This window comes from Plectropomus leopardus, chromosome 4 (assembly GCF_026936395.1).
Source record: "Plectropomus leopardus strain MGB_pleo_1.0 chromosome 4, ASM2693639v1, whole genome shotgun sequence".
Taxonomy (NCBI): Eukaryota; Metazoa; Chordata; class Actinopteri; order Perciformes; family Serranidae; genus Plectropomus; species Plectropomus leopardus.
The window spans coordinates 21274590-21293875 of record NC_142179.1 but is presented as its reverse complement, the minus strand read 5'-3'; the positions used below and the strand labels follow the sequence as shown (position 1 = coordinate 21293875).

Here is a 19286-nt window from a genome sequence, read left to right as displayed (position 1 = left end):
CTCACCTTGTCTATGTCTCATCTCAGCACGAGTGGTATGCAGAGTATTCGAGGGAAAACCTGCCTCAGCAAGACCAAAGCCTGGATCGGGAAATGGACAGTCCCAACTCCAACCCGTCTTCCTTCCCAGAGCCTCAGCTCAACTCACAGACTGGACCTCACAGCGTCAACTAACGCACAGTTTGCAAGCAGTAAATACACACCATCATCTCAGCGTTTTTAACAGCAAAGAAACTCCCGTCACTCCAGGTCTTCTCCAGTTCTCCCATGCTCCCTGTCACAGTGAGAAACAAGTCCAGGGCTTTTTGGACTGATGTGAGAGTGAGACGAGTTAATGACTATTCTTTGTGGGAGCCACCGCCACAGACTTAAAGACAGCAGTGCAGGTCTGTTGCCCGACCAGTGAAGTGTTGCCCTCTTTTGGCCTTTTCCAAGACTGCAGCAGATAATAGGGGGGAGCTGGTGCTACTACCGGATGTTGTGTACGTGTACTGCTGTAGGCCTTTTGTGACCTCTTGTAAATCATGTAGTACCTAAACCAGATGCCTTAGTGAAATGGCTCATCTGATCAGTATTAATAGACATCTAAGACCAAAACACTTACACTCCTTTAAGCTAAACCCAACAAAACAATTACACAATATTTCCTGACTAATGTCTCAGCAGACTCAAAGTATTTAACTTTTATATAACTTCTTATTCTGTAATGTTTTTGAGTTCCAATTGTCAAGTGCATTTATGTATTTTGCTGTACTATCATACAATTAGTAACTGCTTATTTACTTATAATGTATAATTTAACACACCAGCATTATGAGGACCTGTAAAAACAAGTACCAAACCAAAATTATTTAATGCCCCAAAAGCAGCTTTGTACATTTTAACATTTTGATTTACAGTACTTTTAGTTCTTTCGCAATGTTTTAAAGTATAAATTTCTACATCCTGTGTTTTCCCTCTGGACTCACAAAGTGCCATCACAGTTCCAGCACAAACAAGAAGTTGAATAAAGGCACAGTGTGATCAGTTTCAGCTCTCCCTGAGCAGTCTGTCATTCATTTGCCAGAGCAAAAAGTGTACTGTTGATTCTTCGTATGAGCAGTGTATTAATATTATGTGCAGAATACGGTGCAGTTCTGTTCCAGTCTGTCGTGTTGCACGTCCCTCATTTCAGACTGGCCTTAGAGTCCAATCTATGTCACGTGGATCTTGCCAAACTCGGTGAGCAGCGCAATGAGAAGGAAGATGGCATAGAAGACCAGGAGGAAGATCCCATATGTCCGACCCAGGTGGAACCGGCTCAGTGGAACGATGACAAAGGACAGGGCCATGGACAAACCCAGAGATCCTGCAAGAATCCACGTCAGCAAACCCTCTGATTCAAACTGAGGAGGAGAAAGAGACAAAGATGCATAACATTCATGTTTTTATGTATCTGCGATTACTATATTTCTCTTTAGCCAGAATTATAAATGAATGACTTTTCAAAATTTCTTTATATTTTATAAAACATTTCCATAAAAGGCTTTAATTTTATTTTTTTTTTTAAAAAGGCCTTAACTGGTATTAATATGTCTTAAGTTAATCTTTCAAAAGTCTTAAAAAAATGTTAGAAGATAGATATTAAGATATTATCTTTTTTCCAGATGTTGCATCATACAATTTTAAAATAATTAGTAATATCTATCTATTCTTTTACAATAATTTACAGAATTTAACATCATGCAGATCTGGACAGAGAAACCAACAAAACTCAGATTAACAAGCTCCAGTCAAATATAAATAAACACGATTTTCTTCAAGGAATGGATGCATACATATATGATATCTTATGTTCATTGTTTTCTACATGTTTCAATTAACTTTTTAACTTGACCCAAAAAAATGCTTTATGTTTAAATAAAAATTCGGGGAAAATTGTCCTTAACCCAAGTAAATGATGTCAGTTCATGTTTTATTTTTCTTCAATTTGGGGTATTTTAAAATTGGTCTTAAATTGCATTCCCTTTGGAATTAAAAATAAATAAAAGGCTTAAATCTAAGTTTCTTAAAGCTGCAGGAACCCATTATTTAACACACATTTTCCCTGACATTTGCAGATAAGCAAACTGCTAACACTTGCTGACTTTACTCGCTCATTTCATTTTCCTGTTTCACTTCTGACGTGATAACAGGTTTAGCACTGACACATTGCTGGTCTGGTCTGTGTGTATCATGTGATGCTAGTCACATTTAAATGGTCATACAGCTCAATACTAGATTTCAAATGAATACTACAAGGAATGTGTTTTGTGTAATGTTAGAGATTTTTAAGGGGATTTTTTTATGAACAAATTTTCAACAATAGACAAAACAATGTGTATCCAAACTTTTAGCTTGTTACCAATTAAGGCATGCAAAACAGTTTCTTTTATACTTTCATAACTTTTAAACGTAAATAATAGCCATGGGAACCCTGAAATTCATGACTGTATGTTTGAGGAGATTACCTGCACTTCCGAGTGTGTTTTAACCATCTGCACCAGACATCCTAAACCCACTCCAAACAGCATGTCTGAAGAAAATACAGTCAAGGACAAAGCCAATAACAGTTATTGTTACACGTGTCCAAAAGTGGGGTTTTTATACTGACACACACACTCATATAAAAGTAAGGATACTGAAAATGATGCCTCCAAAGCAGGCAGATATGGCCATCCGTGGGTAACCCTGCCGGGCGATGGTGATGTCAGAAAAGCAGTCTGGAGAAAAAAGAGATGCATAAAGATCATGCGCTTAACATTTTAAGTACAAGCATAGATTTCTATATGTTTTTTTAAAAAGTACTAGTTTCACAAATATCACCTCCTATGCTGTTGCCCCAGGCCAACAGAGTCAGCCCCAGCACAGTGTTGCTGAGACTCAGCACCACACCGAGCATGTGCAGAAGACTGACCACTTCAGAGGCCACTGCGCTGATCAACACTGCGCTGACCACAAAGCCCAACAGAGCAAACAGCTGGAGGGGGAAAGAGACGAACTTAGAATCACATAAACAAGCACAACAGAACATTTCATCATCACAGCAGGAATATAACATCAATCCAGTTTGGTCAAAAAGATTTTATACAAGAGCAGTGATTCTAATGGTGAATGAACTGTGATGAATGTATGCTAAATGGCAAAGATTCACTTTACAGACTTAAATGTCAAAACACTTTTTGGATGGATTACCACGAAATATTGTACAGACATTCATGGTTCCAAGATAATTTATCCAGTTGACTATGACGTAGGGCCGTACCGAATAGTTTGAAGTTTTGTTTAAAACTTTGATATCCAAGTTTGAAGTCAACATTTAAATGGTGCAGATTTTGTTGTTTTTTGCATGTTCATTCAGTCTAAACCCAGTATTTCTGCATCGTTTTGTGATCCAAACATTTCAATAACTCCAGAACATGTCAAAATGTACTGAGAAATAATAGATGTAATTACTTACAAAATTCACACAATGTTTTTATCTGACAAAATGTTCTTTATCCGTATTGGTTAGCATTTAGTCTTTCAAAAAACATTTTTACTGTAGTCAACAAAATGTTTTCTCTCTTGCTTTCCACACAGAAATTAAGGCACACATCTGTATTACGGAGGAGGTATTAACATTATAAATAAACCATAAATGAACATTTATTCATCAAACAAAAGACTTTAGAAAAAGACTGATCTAATCTGATGAATAGCTTCATTCAAATTATGGGTTTTTAAGACTTGTGTTTACAGTGATGAAGTCATAAAATATGAAGGACAGACTTTCAAAGCTTCATTCAATAACCTCAATAGAAGCTTTGTATGTAAAAAAAAAATAAATAAATAAAATTTGGTACAGCCCTACTTTAATGATCCTGTGACTTTTCATTTAGTGCCACCATTGGGTTGCATTTTTTACTTGTCAAGTATTTAACCAGAATCAGAACTACTTTATTGATCCCCGGGGGAAATCTGTGGCCAAATATCTGAAAAAAACGAAGGATATTCCCATTAGCCTCAGTTGAACTTAATGTTTGCATGTTAGTATTGTCATTGTAGGTCAAAGCACAGAGCAGTTTGAATGACTGTAGACTTTTACTGTTGTGAAAATTGGAAAGATTGCATCCTCTGATGTACACCCCCAACCAAAAATGGAGCATATTGTGTTTATATTTTTTGTTTCTTTTTAATCTCCATAAATGCTTACTGGATGATATTTAGGAGGACGGTCATTGGTGGTGGTGCAGAAGACAATAGCAGACAGGAAAAGTCCCAGAAGAAGCATCAGCAGCCAGAGAGGAAACTCTCCTTGTATCATATAACCTCCATCTAGACGTCAGTTATGGAAAAAAAAGATGGCAATAAAATACATATAAATTAAGTTGATTATTTTACCATATATTTTGTCTATTTATGGCTGCTACAGCATGTCATGCTGCACTTACATAATCCAGATTGGAGGGTGAGCACACACACCAGAGGAGCGGTGATCAGATGAAGGCAATTCAGTGGACGACACCAGTTCCTGTCTTCTTTATCAGGGTCGACCACAGGGATGCAGAGCAGCAGCAGGAACTCTACAGGGGTCTGATGGGTGCAAGACAGTTTAAAATAGCTTTTCACTCTTTAGACGTGGTATACCAACCAGATTCAGTCAGACACTGAGCCCACTGTATCTGTCTACCATCACACACACACACACCTTCAGTACTTTGAGGACTCTCCAGCTCCATGATTTCCTCCTCCACTTCCTTTGGTCCACCGGGTTCAGAGAACGCAGCAGGACCTTAGTTGTGGACTCTGAGTAAGGCAGAAGCGGCCTGTACTCCGACTCTGAAACACACACATACACATGCATGATATGGTCCTGATTATGCAGAAAAATCCAGCTGTACATTAACTTTGTGTGGTTTACAGAATTCCTACCGTACTCCTGTTGGATGGTCCCTCCATTCAGGTTGGGAACATCATCATCAGACGAGTCAGACGAGTGAAACTCTGCTGCAAAGACAAAAATATCATCACTTGAAAATGTGGAAAACATATATTGTTTAAATTCACCTGTGTGTGTATTTGTCTCTCTAACCTGGAACATGTGGAGTGCTCTGCACACTAGAGTTCACTGAATGTTTCTGCCGGTTGTAGATGTATGCACTGATGATAACGGTCAACACATACACCACATAGAGGCCCAGGTACCCTAGAAAAAGAAAGTGAAGCAAAATGAAGCTAAAAATATCCCAGTCTGTGTAAAAACACTTCAGACATACACAGTAAACTCTATACAAAGTCTACTGTTTGTATGGAAATATCTAAAAATGGGTGTGTTCCACCAGAGAGTAAGGGATTTTGCAAAGAAGTGTGGCTGGGTGACTCTTCAAACCGCACTTTGGGGTTGTTTTTAGTCAGAAAATAGCTGAGATTGCAGTCTGAGGTGTAGATTTTGGCAACAGAACAAGAAAACACTCAGACACACACCACCCTGCGAGGTTCTAAATCCTCTACATGTTTAAGTAAACAAAAGAGATTGTTCAGATGGAAAATCAAGGAGGATTTGTAATTGAATATAAAGATTTTAGATTTTATGAAACAGAGAAAAGCAACAATACAACGGCAAAATTGGAACTTGTCTTTGTCTCTGGGTTTATGGCCTAACCTTTAACTAAACTTATTGAAACCTGTTAACAGATAACTAAAGCAAACAAGGAAATGGATCTGACACAAAATTGCCGAGGCTGCAAAAGACTACCAGTAACACTGAAGTGAGTTACATGTGGTAAAATATTATTTAGAAGAATCAATCTTTAATATGCATACTGAACTGTTTATTCACAAATACACAATGCAAATACCTCATTAAAATATTTCCCCAATAAGGACCAATATGCGAGTACCACTTTGATCAAGGAAGGCAAAACTTTCACTCAAAGAAATGAGTGTCTAAATGTGTGTGTGTGTGTGTGTATACCCAGTGTTTCTCCAATCGTCGTGGTTCCTCTGTACAACATGAGGAAAGTCCAAAACACTGCCACCATATAGAAGATGACATCGCGCAGAAATGGACGGGAGGCCACAGCGAAAGGTTTGACCAGCGCCACGCTGCCTGCGACTACTGTGGTGACAAATATGCCAGCTCCTGTGTACGGAGGGAGGGACAGAGATCAAGCATGATTAGGCAAAATGACAACTACGTGTTCATATCGAAAAGCCTGAGTTTAATATGGTGTGTGTATGTTTGTGAGCGTAATCTGTGTGACCAGATATCTGAATATGTGTACTGAATCTTCTGGTTTCAATTTGTAGTCCCAGGAATGTTGACCAATCAGGTTTCAGCGGCAGGTAAATAGTCCAATGCGTTTGGCTGTACAGAAGTGCAATCTCAGAACTTGAGTTAGCAAAATATAAGATTTTCACTTCACAAATATCATGGCCAGAAGGCTTCATGATAACAATATTATTGCAATGATTATAGAAAATATGAAGAAACAAAAGAATCGCACAAAAAAATGAGTTTCGGGAAGTGGAGAGAGTGTGTTATCACAACTGTACAAAACCATCTTAAAACAGCAATTCAGGGGGAGGCAGATAAAGTAAGAACAAAAAGAAACAGAAATGAATTAAGGCGCTGGATTATTTACACAATAATATCATATCTGTTTTATTAACACAATATCAATATTTCATGTTTAAATACCATCACGTCAGCACTGGTGTATCATGAAATCCTTACTGGGAACCCATCAGTTATTGTCTATTGAAAGGTAACGCTTTTTTTGTTGTTGTGTTTTTCTCCCAAAAAGAGGATCTGTATTCATGTGCAGATATCTGTTGAATATTGCTCGTTGCCCCTGGAGGCTTTTAGTTGTCAGACCAGTGTCTGTCGATGGTGTGTGTGAGACTTTGCCTACCAAATAGAGCTCCGACAGCCAGCCCAGCGGTGTGTGGCCGAGAGAAAGCTACCACGGCACTGAAGATGTCAGGAGCTCCGTTACCAAGAGCCAGAAACGTCACACCCTCGGCACAAACACCAGTCAAGGAAAATAATCTTCACTAAAAGATAATTTAACAACATGAACAGAAATCCAAGAAGTAGAAGGAAAATCACACACAGCGGAACAAAATGAGAGCTTCTGGGGGAAGTACAGAGGGCGCAGATAAAGGATACAGCCACGTTATGAGTGAGGTGCAGACTGGTAGAGATGGCTGACAGGTTTGGACAGAAACTGGGGAGAAACAGCGAAAAACAAATGAGAATGCTCATAAGAAATGCATTTTATATTAAACATCTGACGGCTTCTTTACCATTGGCATCATTAGTGTGAAAAGAGTTTAGTGTGTGAAGAGGGGGAGTAGAAGAGCAGAACAAACTGTGCTTCCTTTGAGGAAATCTTACAACTCAAGTGAAACAATGAAGAAAAACGCGCCACAGTCACGTGATTCTTCATGTGACTTTTAAGCTGACCGCACAGCGGGCATGTATGTGTGTGTGTAGTCTGCACATGAGAGCTAGTAAACATGCTGTAACACTCTCTAAAGCTGAAACGAATCAATGAAAATGGATGATTTAGGCTCGCAGGCATGACCCACATAAAGGGGAACTTGTTGGACGCACATAAAAAAACTAGCAACATGAGAGACACTTACAACTTAGACGCTGTGAGTCCAAGAATGACGAACAAAAACAGCAGCCATATAATCTGTGGAGAATCAGAAAAAGTTAGAGTTTTCTTAACACACACTCAGAGGAGACAGGAGTGCTGCTTGAGTCTGTCACACTCAGACAAATGCTCTACAAACAAAAAATTCAGTGGAACAAGTCAACACTAAAAAACACGTCCTAGTTTGACCACACTGATCCTCTTGTTCTTAATCTGTAACACAAAACTATTTATCTCAAATGACAGGTTTTGCAAAATCTCACTTGTTTTCCCCACAAATAATGAGCTTAATGCTGATTATTGTTACAGTTTGTGTTGTTGCCTTGCAAAGAGGGAAATTTAGGAAGTTTCTTCACTTCTTTCATTCTTACAAAAATCCATTATTTAGCAAAGAGTGAAATGACAGAGCATGGTAAATCAAGAAGTATGATACAATCTCTCACAGCAAAGTCATCTTCCTCAAAAGATTAGCTGATGCCGAGCTCTGGGGTTTCATATCATCCACACCCAAGTGCACACACACATACACACACACACTGGTCTTACACAGAGAGTGATGGTGAGAGGGGTGAGATTGGGAGAAAGCAGACAGAAGGCCACACGGAGGTAGTTGATGAAGCCATCTTCCATGTTACAGTCTGGTGTGTTCTTCACAAACGTGCAGCGGTCTGCAGAGCTGACGTTCATCACAAGGTCACACTTAGTAAACAAAGAAAGACATACAGATATCAGTTCCCTAATTACATGTCAAAATGTCACAAATTATTTTTTAAAACAAAATGTGACCATCTCTCTCGACACTGTAGTGATTTATCAGAGATTCATAAATTCAAAATAACGTGGAAGAAGTCACTATGAATAGGACCAGGATAATATCCCTTCAGGGCTCATGTAAGTAATATCATCCCAGAGAAGGAACTGAGGACAAATAGATAATATTCCAGGTGTTTACAGGGGTTACAGTTTATTTTATGTTTTTTTAGTTTTTTTTCCTAGGTTATTTTCCTCTTTTTTACATTCTTTCTGTGAATATTAATGTAAAATTTATTTTTAGTTAATTAGAGCATAGGTTTAAATCAATCAGTAAGCAGTTAATTGAAAGTACAATTAACTGTCTTTTCGGAAAGGGATGGGATTAAATAAATTTGTACTTTTTCTAACTCTTTTTCAAATATGTACACCAAGTAATCATGTGTTTGACCATTTCTTTTGCTTTATGTTTTCATTGTTTGTAAATATTACTTTTTCTGTCCATCTGCTTGTTTGTATTATCATTTCTCTATTTTCTTTTACATGTTTAAAATAAATGAATAAATGAAATAATATAAATGCTTGACAAAAATAGGAACTTTTTTGCTTGTTGCAAAAAAAAAAGACAGAAGAAAACATAAATAGACTATAGAAAACAATGACCTAATCTAACCACAGATAATAAAGAAATCAATATTGTCTCACAATATATGCACTTCATTGTAAAATATAATGCACTCCGATACAAAAGCTCAGCCATAATTTCTACTGTTACAAAGATAATACTGCCTGATTTTGATTCTCGCTGTCAGAGAAGTATTTCTTTTATCGATATGTTCATTTTGGGGGATGCTTAAAAAGTTTTCAAATTAGACTAAGACACAAGGCTCCCTTACAAGACAGGGCCAACTCAACATTGGGAAAAGTTTAGATCCTGACTTAACCATTTTTACATTCCATTTGTTTAGCTGACGCTTTTATCCAAAGCAACTTACAATAAGTGCATTCACCCATGTGGAAACAAACCCCAAACTGCAAGAAACACGCAAGTACACTGCATGCATCAGGTGCAAAAAACACATTTTTTATACTTTTGGAAACAATAAGAAATAAAATGTCTCTTATTCTTTTTCATTTCAGCTTATATTGTGCTTTAGTGATGCATATTCCCCAAAACGGACACACAAACTAACTGTTACAGAGGACCTGGGTCCTATGGGGAAACTGAGTATCCACAGCCTCTGGGCAAAAGTCAGCATTGCCTGGTTTACTTTAGTCTGTATGAAGTCTCTGTGATGGGAATTTCTTGTTATTTTTAAATAAATACTAGATTTATTTTAAAAAGGAAAAATTAATAGAGACCTTCACGTGACTGAGAATAAAGTTGTAAATACTTACATTGTTTTCAGTGACACTGTGCATCTGGCTCAGTGTAGAGTACACACAGGCCATCAATATACTATCTGTACACCTGTATCTGGGGGATCTTGACATCTGCCCTGATGTGAAAATGCACGTGCCACCTTTGACAGAGCAGTTTAACTTCATTCATGAGACCACACCAATCATGTGACAGCTGGAAAAACCTGCTGACAACCTGCCAGCCTCAAACCAAAACTGTACATCAATATAAACCAGTTAACACAGAGCACACACACATGCACGCGACAGGTCAATTTCAGTAACATTCACATGTTAATTTGATTGTTTAAATCTCACCGACCTCATCGCTGCTGCTTGCAAACATCACGGCTTGTGGTGTGTTTGAAGACGGCCCGGGTAATCCGAAACCAGGCTGCTTCCCGAGGACATGTGAGCCCGACGTGACCTGCTGGTGAAACAACACCAGCAGAAGTGAGAGGTAAACATCACGAAACATGATTCACTTTATCCTGGAGCCGCTGCGTCCATGCTGCTGGACAGCACTGCTGTGGGGTTTTCTCTCCCGAAATCCACAAGTTTCACCTTAAACGATACCAGACGAAATGTTTCAAATAAACGTAATTTTTGTTGTAGCAGTAGCTTCACTTCAACACTTGTAAATGTTTCTTATGGCCTCTTTCAAATGCTGTTTGCTCAGACTCAAGGTCCGCGTACACTGTGTACACCTTCAGCTGAAACCCCACCTACTGTTTTTCCAACCAGACGTGTGCCGCCTTCACGGACTCCTCGTAAAAATCAGAATTTCTTTGTCCAAAATAGGGATACTGAAATACGAATTCTAACACCCCTCAAAAATTTTTTTTAATACAATCACACACGTACAACAGTTACAAATATGGATGTTATCCATGTCAAGGTTATGTTGGGTAAGTATTTATGCAGTCTGTTTTTTTTTTTTTGGGGGGGGGGGTCTTTTGTTTGTTTGTTTATTTTTTTAATTTATTATTTACTTTATTCTGTTTTATTTTAATTTTTTTTCTCTAATTACTTACTTATTTATTTACTTTTTCTCTTTTTTTTTACTCATTTCCTGCCTGCTTCCACCGTTAATACTGTTGTAAATACTTGCAGCTGTCATTATTGTAGTTAGCATTGTTGTCATCGTTTTCATTGTCGTTGTTGTTGTTATTGTTGCTGTTGTTTTTGTTGTCTCTTGTGTCTTCCCCTCCGATCTGTGTCCCCCAACCTCTCTCTTTTCTCTCTTCCTATCCACTCTAACGTTGTGCTGTCCGGTAGCCTTGCCAATAAATCTCAGTACGGACTGCAACAGGAAGAAGTATGTCAAAAAAAAAAAAAGCTGCTTTCCATCACTTGGTAACTCAGCATTATTTGCACTCATTTCATTAAAGATATACAAATTGGCGCAACTAAACATTATAATACAGTAAACACTTAAGATCATTAATCCACGTGTTGTTTTAAAACAATTACGTGGTATAAACACTAAGAAAACTCGCAATGTTCACGTTTTTCATGGTATTGAAACTAACGCATGCAATTTCTCCCACAGTACCAGAAGGCAGCATGTGCTCAGTCCCTCCCTGCTCCTCTTGCTTCAGACTTGTGCTCAAGTAAATAATGTGTTGATCTTTGCCTGCACTTGCTTTGAAGTCTAAAACTGTGGGAGTAGGAATTTCAGTAAATGTGAAAACCCTGAGGTCATGTTTTATTTCAAACATGTCAACTTTACACTTTTTTAACTAATCCAGGCCTCCAAAATGAGTTGTATACTGTAAAATTATAAATCTATAGTTTGATATCATTGCAAAAAAATATGGATTTTAGATACCAAGATATAAAAAAATCAAACAAATGTTTCATATAGAGTGAACTACACTGTATTTGAATTTTGATTGAGAATTGAATTGTGTTTGATTTCTGTGCTTATACAGTAGTGGATTTTAATATGGTCATCTACATAATTAGGAAAAAAAAAGGTAAATAAAGTGGGAATACAGTAATTAGATGTGCCACAGAATTAGAGTCCGTTAAATCCATTATCAGTGAACATTCAGTCTTGGGTCGGCCGGTCATACACCAACGCAGCATCAAGTGGCGCTGTGCTGGAATCATAGCAGCCTCTTGCTTGTCTAGTCGCCATAGGACACAGGTCTTGTTCACACCACCTGATAAAGGAACATAAACATTTTCTTGTATTTTTTTTCTTTTTAACAAAAAAGAATAAGAAATTTGACCTCTCTTTTCTCTATTTTACCTGAGAGCTGCATAGGTGTCGGATGAAGAGGCTCCTTTCCAACATGCATGATCGATGAGAAGGGCACCTGTTAAGAGTTGAAGGGGAACTTCAAGGGTTTTATACACTTAAGTCTTTACATTAAAGCCTTGGGGAGTAAATGGATGGTAAATGGACTTGCGCTTGTGTAGCAAAAAAGACAATATCTCTGGTTCTGCGGCATCAATTTTGATATATTTTTTACTGTCCGTTGAGAGTCAGACAATGTTACAGGAGTGCAACTAAATCAGTGATGTACTCTTTTAATGGAGAGGAGTGTACATGTGATTTTGGTGCCTACCTATGTAAATGCGAGCCAGGCTGTACGCCATGTCTCTGGCTGCTAGTTCCAGGTAACCAGGTGCTCTCGTAGCTGCCAACCGAACAAAGTCCTCCAATTCAGACAGAGCACCATTTACTGCTTTCACTGCCGGGGCCAATGAGGAAACACCTGATGCACCTGCAAGCAGGGACTACAAAACAAGGAAAACAAGTGCACATCACCTTCCTGTTCAACTCATAGATGAGTTACTGAACTTGTTTGACGGGATCACTCCCTGACTCCTCACCTTGACATGGGTGAAGTAGGCATGAAGAACCATTCCTGAGCTACGAGCCACACAGCGCAGCACATCAAGAGACAGAACATTTGTGGTACCTTCCCATATGCTCAACACCTGATATTGAGAGATATAAGTAAACTCCAATATTGCAAAAACTGTAAAACATTGTTTATTTTTCTAAACTAACTTCACCTGAGCATCACGAAGTAGACCAGGCAAACCAGTATCCTCGATGTAGCCCTGTCCACCGAAGCTTTCCAAACCCTCCGACACCACAGCCACCGCCTGAGAAAAAAAAAGAAAACCTGTTAAGAGTTTCTATCTAAACAGTGAGATTACTATGACATTTTTTACACACTATGCACCTGCTTCCCAGTGTACAGTTTGACCACAGGAGTGAGCAAACGCAGCAGGTGTGCATCAAGCTGCGTCGCCATGCCGCTTTCTTCTCGGCCCAACAGACGACACACATCCATCACAAGAAGGAACGCTCCACGGGTCTCCACCTGTCCATCAGAAGGAAACATGAGTGAAGCATGATGGGAAACTTTACAAATTGTTTGTGTAGTTTGTTCAGCCCTTGCAGGCTCACCTCCATCCTTGCCAGAGTCTGCATGTGCAGCGGGTGGTCTTTAAGAAGCTTTCCAAAGGCAGTGCGGCGAGTGGCATAGTCACGAGCTAGCTGGACCACCCTGTGAAAAAAAAAAAAACCCCCACACACACACACACACACACACACACACACACACACACACACACACACACACACACACACACACACACACACACACACACACACACACACACACACACACACACACACACACACACACACCCCATCATGAATGGGCTTATTTATATCATGTTTTTAGAAATCAGAGCAGGATTTCGGGCTGTAGCATGAGTAGTTTCTTGCCTTCTCATTGCAGCTGCTGCAGAGACGCTGTTGTGGATGCGGGTTATCGTCAGCATGTTAGCTATGGAGGCTACTCCTCTCCCTTCCTCTGATAGCTGTAAACATAAAAAAGGAATAATGGTTTCCATTATCCCATAATTATCATTTTTGAACTGCCAAAATCTGTTCAAGTCCACTATTTTTAATGGTACACAATGAAGGATTGTCAGTTACTGTTTGTAAACACACTTGCCAGCGAGGGTGGAGGATAAAACCGACTCATTTGGTATTTTGCCTCCCTATAATTGTGTTGTTTCGGCACGATGTCTATGGATGCCTTACAGCCTGGCACCTAGTCACTACATTTTTACAATTCCTGACCTCACTGAGTTCTGTGTGGTAAATGTTCAAAACACAGAAAATATAAAAAAAAAATAAGAAATTAACAGGCAGATTCTCTGCAGAAACATACACCACCACACGCTTCTAGTGGGTCATAAATGATGATTGAGAGAGATTACTTCTGTGTGAGTCTATATATATTGTTTTTATTTTAGGAAAATCCTGCATAGTGTATCTTAAAATCTCTCCAGTCATAATAGTTGGTGAAAATAATTCCCTCTATGAACAATTTGAATTGTGTTATCAAAGGCTGAAATTAAATTCTGAAATATCCTTCTAATTAAAGCACAAATCTTATTTTTTATGAATGTGTAGGAGGAAAATCCTAAAGTGAATGAAAAGTATGTAATTTCAAGATGACAACAACACGCCATAATTAAAATGCTATGAGCCAAATGTTTTACTCTTGAAGAAAACCAAGCCTACACTGGATGGCTTTATAGCTACTTTTTATAGGACATGGCAACCATTTCTGACATACATGAAGATGCTAAAAAATGTGTAGTCTGCATTAACTGTTCCTTATTCAGAGCAAATTACAATGGTTATAGACAACTGTGACCAATGTATACTGTATCTGTCTGTATGATTATGTGTGTGTATTGGCAAAAGTGGAGTGTAGTGGCCAAAAAGGGCTACATGTTATTTTTGGGGATCTTTTCAAATTTTTTATCCTGTTTATTTTATTTGAGAATATGTGGGCATTTCTTTGTTTACATGTTGCTAGCGAATGTAAGCTTGGTAATTTTCATTTATTTTCACAGCAGCATTATTACGCATGTGTGTCCATGGATGGGATGTATTATTTTTGAAATATAATGTATAATTTGGAATATAATATATAAGGAAAAGTCACCCTTCCTCTAAACTGTTTTAAAGCTCAATAAACACAGACAGTATTTGACTGGAATTTCCCCCATAAGTGCGGGACACTGAAATCATCCAGGACAAACGGACCAGCATCAGTTATTTAACAAAAACCCTTGAAAGAATAAAGGTGTCAAGGATTTTAATGTTAAACAAGCTAGCATCGTCTCCACTGAAATACTATAGCATAAGGAAAGGGAACTCCGTCTCTTGTTTCCATACAATGTTGTTCTGTATTTCCAGATAAAAATGGTTATTGATGAGACCACTGTGAATTTTCTACTTGGCAGAATAACACCAGAAACATTCGGCTTCTTCCCAAAGCTTCTGCATAAACAAAGCCAGCTGTAACTGATCCAGCGCAGGTTCGCTCTAACACAGGCACTGATCATATCTGCATAGAAGATTCTACACTTTATCATTCCTTTAACAAATGATGACGTGTAACTGACCCTGTGTGCCGGCAGGCCGTCCAGCAGTAACTCAGCAGTCGGCATCTGTCTTGTGCCCAGCTTGTCCTTCAGTCTCTGAACCTCTATACCCTTCAGCCGGCCATCGTCATCTCTACTCACCTCTGCGTAAAACAAAGACAAACCCCTGCTGCCCTGTGGGACAGAGACGAGCACACACACACACACACACACACACACACACACACACACACACACACACACACACACACACACACACACACACACACACACAAACACACGGTACAATGAAATCACCTTGTAAGTCATTCAAGAGGAAGGATGACTGATGTTAGAGCATGTCAGCGGTACCGGAGTGGTTGCTCCTGTTCTGTCCTGCACTCTGGCCAGCGTGAGAGTCATGTCTGCGTCTGTTGCGGATGTGAACCACTTGAAACCATGTAGTCTGTATGAACCGTCTGTCTGGGGAACAGCAACTGTCTCTGTGCCACTGGCTGAGGAGATGGAAGACAGGGAGAGGAATCTCGTGATAAATTCTGAATGTCTTGTTCTGCACAAGAGAAACTGTATATTTAATTAAAATTGTTCAACAGATAATTCAAGTAATAACAGTTAATTATCACTGAGACAAATAGAAAATGGATAGTTTACCATTTAGTAACACTTTCTGAGTTTTTTCTGAATGAAATCTAACCAACTGTCACAAACTCTTTTCAAATACAAACTGTGAGTGTCAGTACTGACCAACGTCAGATCCTCCCTGTCTTTCTGTCATCCACTGTCCAGACGTCCAGAAAAGATCAGGCTGACGGGTGGTCAAACGACTGTAGGCTTCATCTACTGGCCACGAAACACCTATGGACTTTATAAACAGAGCAGATAATCACTCACCGTGTTTACAAGCTCAGAGAAGGTTATTTGGACATTTACTAACAGCTTACTCTTCAGCTGTAAAAACATAGGCATACAACGTCTAATTTTGGACTGAATTTGGATATAGCTAAAACAGGATGTTTCACTTCATCCTCCCTTGCCATGTTACTGTCTGTCATGCACATGTGCTCTTGTAGAAAAACAAAAGAGAAGCAAGCAGGCATCTTGTTTACATTAATGAAATATAGGTTACTTTCCTGCATGTAAACACAGCTACTGTTTAAAGTTAAGCCACCAAAACAGTGATGGTGCTGCTTTAAGAATGTAATATTAGTCATATAATTTATTTTTCTGACACACCTGGATGACTTTAGCAGCTCCGTCAGTCATGGCCAGAGGACAGGTGTAGAGTCCAGAGGAGGGAGAGAAGATGTACAACTTGCTCATTTGGTACACACGACTGAAACACACACAAAATCTCTCCTTAGTTTCTCATTTAGAACATCTTATCCTGTTAGACACTGCCAAAAATGTTTACTGAAACGGAAAAATGACAGGAAAGCTAAAAAAAAAAAAAAAGGAAGTCTTCTAACCTCCACTCTCCAAATGACCTCTCATAGCCAATGGCAACCAGCCCTTCCTGTGCCGACAGGTCTTTCATACGTTTCCAAGCTGAGGAGGTCACGATGCGATCCACTCTGCGACCCCACGGGTCAAAGTGCAGCAACCGTGGAGGAGAAACCTCGCACTCTCGGCCCCACTCGTCCACCTCATTTGCCACTCGCTCTCCAAATGCACACAAGTCTGAGAAAACTGCCTGTGAACGAGTTTATGTACATACGGTGACACGAACAAGACCTCAGCTTGACAAAACAGATTCTGTCTTCTCGATTCCTCAAGTTGCCAAAAATTCACGTGCTTTTTGTTGGAAATAGGAGTAACATGGATTGTGGAACAAAACTTACACATTAATGGCTGCTGCTGTGATTTAGTAAATTAGCTACTTGATGTTGCAGCAGCAAAACTGCATTGTGCAGACTGCATTAAAAATTTAACAGGTTCTTTACCATGCTTGCATATGCTTAACTGTTTTTTGCAGCACATACATACCAAAACAATTTGTTAGTTTAGCATCAAACAATTGCATTTTAATTAGTAATATACCCCCTGTACATACATCCCTACTTAAAGGTCAATTTTGTAGACTTTAGTGGCATCTAGTGGTGAAGTTGCACAACTGCAACTTCACCTATGTGCCAAGCATGGGTGTATAGAGATCTGGATCCAATCCCGACAAAGAAACGAGTCATTTTGCGGGGGTCCTCTTCAGACCATCACATGACAAGCTCATAGGTGGTAATTCCTGAGTTTGGCCACTACAAAAATTGTGCCTTCAATGCCCAGCACACTTCCTGATCACCTGGTGTAGCATGTAGAAGAGTTAAGGTGGCCGAAAACACAAATGGCCTTATTTAGAGCCAGTGTTTGGTTTGTCCATTCTGAGTTACTGTAAAAACAGCATGACATTTCTAAACCCTTGGTTTCAGCGAATTAGAGGTGTAGAAAATCCAGAAATTACAGGGAATTATAAAATAATGACAACATGGTTTTGGAAGTCCCACTTCTGCTAATAGATGCCCATAAAGCCTACACACTGGACCTGTCACCTTCTGCTCTTTGCATCTAAAACAACTAATATGTTATTTCTCAGGTGTTGCCAAAGATCCACCTGCAGCACAGTATTGCTTCATTTCTGTCTAGTATAATTAAATCAGCAGCTGAAGGAACAGGTTTGCTCCCTCCTCACCTCTTGGGGCACGTGTCTCCTCAGGTATCCTCTGAGCAAGGCATCTTCTAGAAATGGGTTCTTCAGCACTGGCCTTTCTTGAAAGAAAGATCCTATCTTGGCTCTGGAGAACGGCAGAGAGCCTGCTGCCTCCCAGAGCTGATCTTCATCAGATCTTCTTGTGCCTGGCTCAGCTGCACTGGCTGATCTGATGTGGATGAGAGGTCTTGGAGCGCCACACAACACCCTGCAGCAGCCTCCAGCTACACGTCTGCTCAGTAGGGCTGAGCACAGTGACATGGCTCAACACCTGCAGCCTGAAATAAGAAAAGGGAATCAGCACAGAGCCACCAGATGATGTATTCAGCTGTGTGAAAGCAGGGAGAGAAAACACGTTGGGTTCAATCTATTCAGCAATTTACAGCATTAATTACAATGCAAAATATCAAACATAACTAAAAGCAGAAATATACAGTATGCCTTTGCTCTCTCACATATGATGTTACTTAGAAGAAGGCTATATTTTAGTAATATTTCGGCTCTAACGCAATTTTTTTTCAGGGAAATGACAAAGTGAAGTTTCCAGTGAACTTGCTGGCTTTTGAGGGGCAAAAATATATTTTTGACATCATATTGCGCATTATGAAAGATAAGTGCTAAAATGTCCACATATTTCTTTTACAAATGTAGCAGATTACAATCTTCTTAAAAAGCGAGTATTTACCGTTAACCGGTTTAAGTGATATCCACCAGTACAAAATAAAATTTAATAAATAAATAAAATTTCTAGTAAAAAAAGAAAAAGAAAATAATAAGCAACTTACTAACGTCCTGACTGAGGATCACCAAAGTGGGTCAAAGTTCACAGTACTCAGTACTATCCTTTTTGTGCAGATATTAGCTTGTCAGTATTTCATTTTGATTTAATTACAGCCTAATGGTTAATCCAGTCAATAAATTGTCAACAAGATTATTAATTTAGGCCTTCATCTAACTGAAGAGAAACCTGAAGTGAACCGAGCTCTGCAACAGCTACAAATTGGCAAGTTAACGTTAGCTAACATGTATCGGGCTTTTCTATTTCTATATCCGTGTCCTTAGCGCTTTTGGTAGTTTTCCATCGATAGCTACTTTAATAATATTCAATCGCCTGCATGTAAAACTCATGAGCATCAAAAAACGTACGAGAAATCAATCAACCATTGCTTGAGAAATGGGACAGCCTTACCTGCAGTTAGCCCAGCACTGTTTACATCCACCACAGCCGCAACTCACGCCTTCAAAATAAAAGTCCCGTTCCCCGTTAAAGGGTCCGTTCAATCAAAATACACAAAAACACATTAAAGCATAAACTCTGTATAAATATAATCTTTTTATACA

The 19286-nt window shown here is 39.1% G+C and overlaps 3 protein-coding genes across 6 annotated transcripts in view; 1 reads left to right on the top strand and 2 right to left on the bottom strand.

The window, feature by feature from the left end:
- The window catches only part of tpcn1 (two pore segment channel 1), a 53144-nt gene extending 52116 nt beyond the window's left edge, over positions 1–1028 (top strand). For both annotated transcript variants that reach the window (XM_042487678.2, XM_042487677.2), the window contains exon 26: positions 27–1028. In XM_042487678.2, the coding sequence (XP_042343612.1) occupies positions 27–173 (147 nt within the window). In that variant the 3' untranslated portion in view covers positions 174–1028. The remainder of the gene's footprint in view (positions 1–26) is intronic.
- slc8b1 (solute carrier family 8 member B1) lies at positions 834–10547 on the bottom strand. Of its 2 annotated transcripts, none has more exons than XM_088076818.1 (15): positions 10137–10547; positions 8210–8362; positions 7650–7702; positions 7171–7228; positions 6914–7019; positions 5974–6141; positions 5092–5205; positions 4932–5003; positions 4708–4838; positions 4451–4592; positions 4213–4334; positions 2844–2997; positions 2660–2740; positions 2489–2553; positions 834–1384 (listed from the first exon to the last, which is right to left on the bottom strand). In XM_088076818.1, the coding sequence occupies exons 1-15, from the start codon at positions 10290–10292 to the stop codon at positions 1193–1195; spliced, it is 1767 nt and encodes a 588-aa protein (XP_087932944.1). In that variant the 5' UTR covers positions 10293–10547; the 3' UTR covers positions 834–1192. The 2 variants fall into 2 exon arrangements, with proteins under 2 accessions (XP_087932944.1, XP_042343613.1); XM_042487679.2 differs by having other exon boundaries at positions 4932–5006; positions 10137–10545.
- Positions 10548–11501: 954 nt separating this feature from the next.
- On the bottom strand, positions 11502–19194 carry LOC121944344 (acyl-CoA dehydrogenase family member 11). 2 transcript variants are annotated; one of them, XM_042488103.2, is made up of 15 exons: positions 19135–19194; positions 17928–18223; positions 16714–16937; positions 16481–16580; positions 15992–16109; positions 15599–15741; positions 15269–15421; positions 13569–13663; positions 13245–13344; positions 13018–13158; positions 12845–12937; positions 12659–12766; positions 12391–12562; positions 12072–12138; positions 11502–11982 (listed from the first exon to the last, which is right to left on the bottom strand). In XM_042488103.2, exons 2-15 carry the CDS (start codon positions 18204–18206, stop codon positions 11868–11870), a joined length of 1908 nt encoding a protein of 635 aa, XP_042344037.2. In that variant the 5' UTR covers positions 18207–18223; positions 19135–19194; the 3' UTR covers positions 11502–11867. The 2 variants fall into 2 exon arrangements, with proteins under 2 accessions (XP_042344037.2, XP_042344036.2); XM_042488102.2 differs by lacking the exon at positions 19135–19194 and adding an exon at positions 18731–19097.
- Positions 19195–19286: the final 92 nt, after the last annotated feature.